This window comes from Lynx rufus, unplaced genomic scaffold (genome assembly GCF_022079265.1).
Source record: "Lynx rufus isolate CCGP_SWC_20201006 ecotype Redwood Valley unplaced genomic scaffold, mLynRuf1.p SCAF_8, whole genome shotgun sequence".
Taxonomy (NCBI): domain Eukaryota; kingdom Metazoa; phylum Chordata; class Mammalia; order Carnivora; family Felidae; genus Lynx; species Lynx rufus.
The window spans coordinates 105,436,473-105,445,368 of record NW_025814896.1 but is presented as its reverse complement, the minus strand read 5'-3'; the positions used below and the strand labels follow the sequence as shown (position 1 = coordinate 105,445,368).

At 58.1% G+C, this 8,896-nt stretch overlaps 1 protein-coding gene across 1 annotated transcript; it reads left to right on the top strand.

Annotated features, from left to right (window-relative positions):
• Positions 1-2,245: 2,245 nt before the first annotated feature.
• DUSP2 (dual specificity phosphatase 2) lies at positions 2,246-4,594 on the top strand. The gene is made up of 4 exons (XM_047068374.1): positions 2,246-2,729; positions 2,827-2,948; positions 3,398-3,617; positions 3,720-4,594. Exons 1-4 carry the CDS (start codon positions 2,342-2,344, stop codon positions 3,932-3,934), a joined length of 945 nt encoding a protein of 314 aa, XP_046924330.1. The 5' UTR covers positions 2,246-2,341; the 3' UTR covers positions 3,935-4,594.
• The last annotated feature ends 4,302 nt before the right edge of the window (positions 4,595-8,896 follow it).

The following is an 8,896-nucleotide window of genomic DNA, read 5'->3' as shown; positions in this document are numbered from 1 at the left end:
GGGTTACCCCAGTTTGGGAAGAAGGGGAAGGAGGCAAAAGAGAAGCTCCTCTTTCAGTGGTAAGTCAGGCCTCCTCGAGTCTGTGTTCCAGAGCTGCAAAAGGGACAGCCCCACAGCAGGTGGCTTCGAGGGGGGTGACAACACGTATGCAGCCACCTCAGGCAGAGCGCTGGGCAGGGCCCCGGGGACTGTGTCACCAGAGCAAACCTTTGATAATGTACTCCCACTCCCGAGTGGAACTTCGAGTCCGTTTTTCCCAAGGAGGGCAACAGCCCAGCATGGGAGTCCGCGATCTGCAGCCCCTACCATCGAGCTGATTTTCACTCCTGAGCCAGGATCTCAGCGGGCCAGTTCTCTCTCCTCCTCCCCAAGGAGCTGGAAGGCCGTGGCTCCCAGCATGGCAGGTGACGCCAGCCCCACGGGTTAGCAAGACTGGACCTGACTATTCTTTTGCATGCTCTGTAATTTGCCCCTGGAATCAGCCATTAAGTCATTTGCCAGGCTGATGCCAAGGATAAGGGCCCCATATCAGCCTCTGGGATCTGTGGCCCAGACACCCCGGCTCTGTTGTGGGCTTTGCCGCCTCAGCCTCCAGACTGGCCTGTAGGGAGGGACAGGACACTGCAGGGGCCCAGGCGGTGGTGTCACCTCATAGCCTTGGAACCGGTGTGGGTGAACAGCTGGTGAACTATGAGCTGCCGTCTTACAGATGGGGACACTGAGGCATGAGAGAGTGACTTGGCCCCAAGAATCTCTGGAGTCCGTGGGGCTTCTGATCCCTGGATCCTCTCTTCCCCACAGCACACATAAGCTACAGACGGTCTCAAACACTGTGCATACAGACCATGCTCCGACATCTATAGACACGTAGACCCACCATCTTGAGGAGTTTAGAGTTTATAAGCCAAGTAGAGGGCTTGGGGGTTGACACGGGTCCTAGCTGCAGCCCTCCAAGACAGTCTGGACACAGGGAACAGCAAGGGAGCTGGAAGGATCTTACACAGGGCACTGAGTAGTGGGGGCCTAAGGGTTGGGATCTGAAATCCCACACAGCTAGGGGCAGGAATGGGGGCAGCTCCTAAACATCTCTGCTTTGGAGTTCAGCGGCCAAAATTTCTTGCCCCCAACCCAGGGGCCCAGATCCTCCCCCCACCACCCCACACCTGGGCCTCACCACATCCGGTCCCTGGGCTTGTGGCTGGGGTGGGGGCGGGCAGAGGGATGTAGGTTGCTGAGCTCCCCATTCTCAATGCTCGCTGTCTTGCTCTGGTGCCAGTCCAAGGTCCCTGCTGTCCAGGGGGCCTGCTACAGCCTAGGAAGGGTTGACAGGGGGCGTGGTAAGGGGGTGGAGGAGGCAGATTCTGGTAGTTCTTCTCCCTCTTCCCCTCGGTGAGGCTCTTGAAATTCCCACAAGGCCCCAGGGAGAGCCCAGCAACGTCAGCCAGAGTTCCCCTTCCGAGTAGGCCTGTGACTTGGGGAAGTGCTTCGCCCTGGGCCCCTGGGGTTTCCCTGGGCCCCAGGGGAAGCCTTGCCCCACTCATAACTGGAAACTCATCATAGGCCCCCTGCCTTTCCCCTGGAAGGTCCAGGGGTCCTTCTCATGCCAATGTCCAGGGTCTTGGGCCCAGAGGATAATGGTCCGGGCTAGCCTGGCCACTAACCGGGCTAGCTGTAAGACCCAGAGTGCTGATCTCAGCCATGCAGTGCGGGAGAGGAGGGAGAAGGGGAAATAAAGGTTCTCCTGTGCGAGATTTCTAACTAGCTCCCCAGTCTGTGTTCCCAGTCTTCAGTGTAAAAATCATCACAGTGTCAATTTTTTTTTGGTAACAAATTCCTAGAGGGAAGATCCTGGAAGAGAAAGGCAGAAGGCAGAGGAAGCTTGGCAAGGGGCACCGCTGGCGCCGAAGTCTCCGGGCACGGGGATGTGCACCTGAGAAGCCAGTCCCCAAGCACTGAGCAGCGTGGAGCAGCTCAAGGGGTGGGAGCGTTCTTCCAGGCTAGGGCGCAGAAGTGGCGGGTGGCATTCGCGCCCCACTGATCCTGGCAAACGCCTTCCCTCCCCAGCTGGTCCCGGCTTCCTCCCCCACCCTCCGCCCGCCCCGTCCCCGGGCCCGCCCAGCTCGCGCCAGCTGCGGGCCGCGGGGGCGGGCGCCGGCGCCTTCCTGCTGCCCTTGTATGGTGACCCGGGAGGCCGGCCCAGGGGTACTTAAGCCGGGGCGCCGCCCAGGGCGCCCAGAACCCTCCTTTCGGGCAGCGCGGAGGCCGTGAGAGTCCGGGAGCGCTCCGGGTTACAAGAAGAGGAAGCGCGGTTAGAGGGGCCCGAAGAGCCACGGCCGTCGCTATGGGGCTGGAGGCGGCGCGCGAGCTGGACTGCGCGGCGCTGGGCGCGCTGCTGCGGGAGCCGCGGGAGGCCGAGCGCACGCTGCTGCTCGACTGCCGCCCCTTCCTGGCCTTCTGTCGGCACCACGTGCGCCACGCGCGGCCCGTGCCCTGGAACGCGCTGCTGCGGCGCCGAGCGCGGGGCCCGCCCGCCGCCGCCCTCGCCTGCCTGCTGCCCGACCGTGCGCTGCGGGCGCGCCTGGCCCGCGGGGAGCTGGCGCGGGCCGTGGTGCTGGACGAGGGCAGCGCCTCGGTGGCCGCGCTCCCGCCCGACGGCCCGGCGCACGCGCTGCTCTCCGCGCTGCTGCCCGAGACCCGCGCGGGGCCCACGGCCGTCTGCTTCCTGCGAGGTGAGCGCCGCCCGCGCCGGCCCCCTCCCGGCCCACGCTCCCAGCCCGCCGCCCCCGCCGGGCCCACCCCGCTAACCGGCCCTCTCCCTCCCTGCAGGCGGCTTCGACGGCTTCCAGGCCTGCTGCCCCGATCTGTGCTCCGAGTCCCCCGCCCCGGCCATGTCGCCTGTTGGGGCCGAGAACAGCCGTCCTGACGCCAGGGCTCCCTTTTACGACCAGGTGAGTTGAGATCAGGGCTCCGTGCACTGCTCTCCCCGCTACCTCCGTATTTGCCCGATAGACACCTCTGGGGAAAGAGGCCGCCACTCGTGGATGCCAGGAGTCTCTCCATGTCCGCATTCGTGTGTGTGTGTGTGTGTGTGTGTGTGTGTGTGTGTGTGTGTGTGTGTATGTGTCCGCAGCAAACGGGAGCACATCTATGTGTGTATGATATGGGTTGCTCACGTGAATCTGTGTGCCTGAAGTGTATTTGGGGCCTTGATGGGGGAGGTGTGTGTTTGTGTGTGTCCCCTTGTGTCCTCGTATTCTTGAGTGTGATCCTGGTCAGGATAGGCTGAGGGCTCCTCTTGTCCAGGCCAGCCTGCCCTGTCTTCCCTCACTGGTGTTCAGGCTCTCCAGGCCTGGGCCGGGAAGACCTCACCATCACCCCCTTCCTCCTCCCCATGCAGGGCGGCCCCGTGGAGATCTTACCCTACCTGTTCCTGGGCAGCTGCAGCCACTCCTCCGACCTGCAGGGGCTGCAGGCTTGTGGCATCACAGCTGTCCTCAACGTCTCCGCCAGCTGCCCCAACCACTTTGAGGGCCTTTTCCGCTACAAGAGCATCCCGGTGGAGGACAACCAGATGGTGGAGATCAGTGCCTGGTTCCAGGAGGCCATAAGCTTCATTGGTAAGAGGGGGGCCCTCGGCCCAGGGATCTGAAGGGGCACCTGTCAGCTCCCCTGCCTGCCTTCTTGTCTGACCCTCCTCCCCTTCCCCACCTCCTTTGCAGACTCGGTGAAGAACGCTGGAGGCCGGGTACTCGTACACTGCCAGGCGGGCATCTCACGCTCCGCCACCATCTGCCTGGCTTACCTGATCCAGAGCCGCCGCGTGAGGCTGGACGAGGCCTTCGACTTTGTTAAGCAACGCCGGGGAGTCATCTCCCCCAACTTCAGTTTCATGGGGCAGCTGCTACAGTTTGAGACGCAGGTGCTGTGTCACTGAGGCAGGGCCGCACCTTGCTGGCTCCCCCAGGGCCACCGGGTCCCTCCGTTCAGGGCAAGCTGCCCCTTCCCTGGAATTCGAAAAGCCCCTAGCTGGTGGTGCTGGGAGTGTGGGAATGCTGGACTTTCTCACCTGGTGCTCTTCTGCTAGGTTTGAGGGCTGGCCCTCATCCCGGGGGACCAGAATGGAGGGCGTGTCTGCTTCCCCTCGCCCCTCTGTCTCCTGGCAGAAACTGACTGGACTCTACACCCATGGGTTCCCACTGGTCCCACCACCGTGTTGAAGCCCTTGGCAGCCCGAGAGCTCTAAGGGAACAAGCTGTGACAATCAGGAGCCCCGCCTGCAGGGGCGGGGAGGGGGGGAGTTCCACTACAGGCCTGGAGTCTGAGCCCTGAGCTCCTGGGGAGCTGGGTGTCAGGGAAGTGACGCGTCTGTGGCGTCGGGACCTCTGTGCTTGCGTGTGCGCACGTGTGTATGTGTGTGAGTGTTTCACGCCTGTGTTGGCCAGGCGCTGGAAAGTTATTTGTGTTCAGCTGACATTTAACACTCCCTCCCCCACTTCCTCCCGGCCCTGTGGGCGGGGGTTGGAAACTTAGCACTTTATATTTATACAGAACATTGAGGATGCGTCAATAAAATATTGTTTTGTTTAAAAAACAACTTCTCAAGCGTCGGTCTCAAGTCAGTGCCTGGGAAAATGCTCGAACGCTGTTTCATCAGACCTCGCCTTTCCTCGTGCCGGCAGTATCCAAGAAGTGGAAGGAAGAAGGTGCTGGTGGGGGGGGCCTCACCTGCAGGAGGAGCCCCTCGGCCCTGCCCCCCCCACCTCCGCCCCCTCCCGTGTGGGTGTCCTGGCCCAGCTCTGTCTGTCTCCAGAGCTGAAGGAGGCAGTTTCAGGGAGGCTGTCTCCAACCTTATTCCTGTTACTGGCTTATGGACCCTGTGGGGAAAAGGCCATGTGTCCATGGCTCGGGCCCCACTTCCTTTTTGGAACGTGGGTGCATATGTACGTGTGCGGGTCTATGTATGTGGCTGCTGCCACGGGTGTGGGTGTCTGTGCTCGGCTCGCACACACCTGCATGCTGTGTGTACTTGAACGTATCTGTGTGTGTGCCCACGCGTGTGGCTCTTCCCGTGGCCGTACGCACGTGTGTGTGCTAGGCCGGGCCCCCTTTTCCCTACAGGAGGGCAGCACAGCCTCTCTCACCTCTTCTCGCACACACCCGGGCCGGGCCCCCAAGCCTCGGAATGCCCGTTTGTGCCGGGGCTCCCGGAAGCCCCTGTTCCAGAGTTCCTTCTTGTCCCCAGGAGTCATGTGGCCCCGGGTCTGATGTGGAGAGCACGTCACCAGGCATGGGCTTGGTTGTTCTTACCACCCACTCAAGTAGCATGCCTTGACCGAATATTGGTTACTTGCCTGGTTTGAGACTACGCTGTCTGGGGAGGCATGAGTCGTGGGCCCAGGCCAAGCCAGAAGTGGAGGGGTGCATGCTGGGGCGGCCGGAAACAGGTACTGTGATTTGCCAGAGGGCAGGGGTGCTGAGGCCCTTGAGGACAGCTCTGGGACAGCTCACCCTGTGTCATTCAGCCTCCGCTCTGATGCTCCTGGCCGCTTGGAGTGTCATCTAACTCTGTCTTTCCAAACTCAGCTCAAGGGTCATCCCCGCGGAGTGCTGGCTCTTCCTTAGGAAATTCTGAGCGCCTGGCAGGGTGCACCTGAGGGGTGTAGTTTGACGGTTAGGGAGCCAGCTTTGCTCGCTGTATGTCAGTTCCCTTATCTGTAAAGTGGGGTTTTATTATGAGCCCCTGGCAGTTGGGGTGGTCTTGAGAATGACACAAGTCAATCCGTTTAAGGGGCTTAGCCCAGCACCTGCACATAGTAGGTGCTCAGGACATGTTAGCGGATGGTCGGTGAAGGTTTTCAGGCGTGCGGGTGTGAAGGTATGCGTCTCCGCTGGGCTGGATACTCATGAGGGCAGGGCCTGTGGTCTGCTCTGCCCTCTGTGCCCGGGGTCTGGCACAGGTGGGCACTCGTTCCACAAGGCCGGGTGAAGGACGAACAGCCCGCCCCCAGCGCCTTGCTCCCTCGGCCGTCTAGGGGTGGGTGAGAGCTGGGCAGAGCCGGGCTTACTATCCGGGCTTCCTTAGGTCCTGAGTGGGGCTTCCGTTTGGACCTGCCACCAGCCGCTCAGCTTGGGGTTGGGGGGCGGGGAGAGGAAGGGGGGCCCTGAGTCACGGGAGCCTTCCCACCACACGGTCACATCTCACAAACAGCAGGACTGGTGGCTGCCCACCCCACCCTCACTGCTACCCCATCCCTTCCATCTACCCTCCCCATCCAGCCTCCCTTGCCTGTGTTTTTGTTTTCCAAACAAACGGCATTTCTGTCTCTCCCCTCCTTCCTTCTTATTTATTTTTTTAAATATATATATTTTTTTTCTTTGAGAGAGAGAGAGAGAGAACATGAGCAGGGGAGATGGGCAGAGGGAGGGAGGCGGGGAGGGGGAAGAGAGAGAGAGAGAGAGAGAGAGAAAGAATCTTAAGCAGGTTTCACGCTCAGCGCATAGCCTGATGCGGGGCGGGGGGGGGGGGAGGGGGGCTCAGTCCCACAAACCTGGAACATGACCTGAGCTGAAATCAAGAGTCGGATGCTTAATCGACAGAACCACCCAGGCACCCCTCCCTTCCTTCCTTCCTTCCTTCCTTCCTTCCTTCCTTCCTTCCTTCTTTCTTTCTTTCTTTCAAACTTTTAAATTGTGGTTAAAAATATACCGGGGGAGGAGGGGGCGCCTTGGCTCTGTTGGTTAAGCACCCAACTTCAGCTCAGGTCATGATCTCACGGCCTGTGGGTTCAAGCCCCGCATCGGACTCCGTGCTGATGCCTCAGATCCAGGAGCCTGCTTCAGATTTTGTGTCTCCTCCCCACCCCTCGACCACCTCTCAAAGATAAGTGTAAAAACAAAACAAAACAAAACACTGCAGATATACAGTCGTCCCTCCTCATCCGAGGTTTTGCTTTCTGTGGTTTTAGTTGCCTCTGGTCAACCGCAATCTGGAAGCAGGCGATCCTCTCCCTGACCTCTCACTGGAAGGTCAATACTACCTAACACTGTGTCACAGCGCCGACACCGTGCGCCTCACCTCATCTCACCACGCAGGCGTTTTATCTCCCATCGGCACAAGGAAGGGCAAATGCAGTGCAGCATGACATTTTGAGAGAGACCAAATTCACATAGCTTTAATTACAGCCTCAATTAGTTGTTGGGGCGCCTGGGCGGCTCAGTCAGTTAGGCGTGCGACTCTTGATTTTGTTGTGATCTCACAGTTCATGAGTTCGAGCCCCATGTCGGGCTTTGCGATCACGGTGTGGAGCCTGCTTGGGATTCTCTCTCTCCCTCTCTCTCTCTGCTCCTTCCTCACTCTCTCTCTCTAAAATAAATAAATAGACTTAAAAAATAATTACAGTGTTTATTAGTTGTTGTTAATCTCTTACTGTGCCTAACTTGTTTCCTTCCTTCCTTCCTTCCTTCCTTCCTTCCTTCCTTTCTCTCTTCCTTCCATCCTTCCTTCCTTCCTTCCTTCCCTCCTTCCTTCCTTCCTTCCTTCCTTCCTTCCTTCCTTCCTAGGCACTATATCCAGCATGGCGCCCAACACAGGGCCTGAAACGACCCTGAGATCAAGACCCGAGCTGAGGTCAAGAGTCGGACGCTTAACCAACTGAGCCACCCAGGTGCCCCTACTATGCCTAATTTGTAATTTAAGTGTTTATCATAGGTATGTTTGTATAGGAAAAAATACTATGTATAGGGGTTTGTATTATCCACAATTTCAGGCACCCACTGGGGGTCTTGGAATGTATCCCCTGCAGAGACATTATACATTCACGTATAACATAAAATGTATCATCTTTACTATTTAAAAAAATTTTTTTTTAACGTTTATTTATTTTTGAGACAGAGAGAGACAGAGCATGAACGAGGGAGGGTCAGAAAGAGGGAGACACAGAATCTGAAACAGGCTCCAGGCTCTGAGCTGTCAGCACAGAGCCCGACGCAGGGCTCGAACTCACGGACCGCGAGATCATGACCCGAGCCGAAGTCGGCCACTTAACCGACTGAGCTACCCAGGCGCCCCTCATCTTTACTATTTTTAAGTGTACGGTAATGTTGAGCATATTCAAGGTCTCCAGAACTTTCCCATCTTGCAAAGCTGAAAGTCTGTACCCATTAAACAACCACTCCCCATTTTCTCTTTTCCCCCAGGCCCTGGCAGCCACCATTCTTTCTGTCTCTGAACCTGACTGTATACTTCATAAGCGGAATCATACCATATTTTCCCTGCGGTGAATGGCTTATTTTGCTTAGCGTAATGTCCTCAAGTCAAACTGTATCTCTCACCTGAGAATCTGTCGCTCTACCCAAGCAGGGCGATTATTATTACGATTATTTTACAAAGCACTCATCCGAAGCGGCCAGCTCATTGCATTTTTACACACATTAATACTGTGTCCGGGCACCAGGGGCAACTGTCTGTTCTCCCTGTGATTCTGACTCCTGTCTTTTGAGAAATGCTGGATTCTAGGCACGGCAGGATGCGGAGAGGCACTTGTGGACGGCAGCTGGTGACCTTGCCTCGTCTCTGTTGCTTCTTTTCACTGGGCACTGGCTGGGGAGGTCCCCAAATCCCTCACCTCCAGGATTTAAATCCAGGTGGGGGGGCGCCTGGGTGGCACAGTCGGTTAAGCGTCCGACTTCAGCCAGGTCACGATCTCACAGTCCGTGAGTTCGAGCCCCGCGTCAGGCTCTGGGCTGATGGCTCAGAGCCTGGAGCCTGTTTCCGATTCTGTGTCTCCCTCTCTCTCTGCCCCTCCCCCGTTCATGCTCTGTCTCTCTCTGTCCCAAAAATAAAAATAAACGTTGAAAAAAAAAAAAAATCCAGGTGGGACCCTTGGCGACCAAGCTC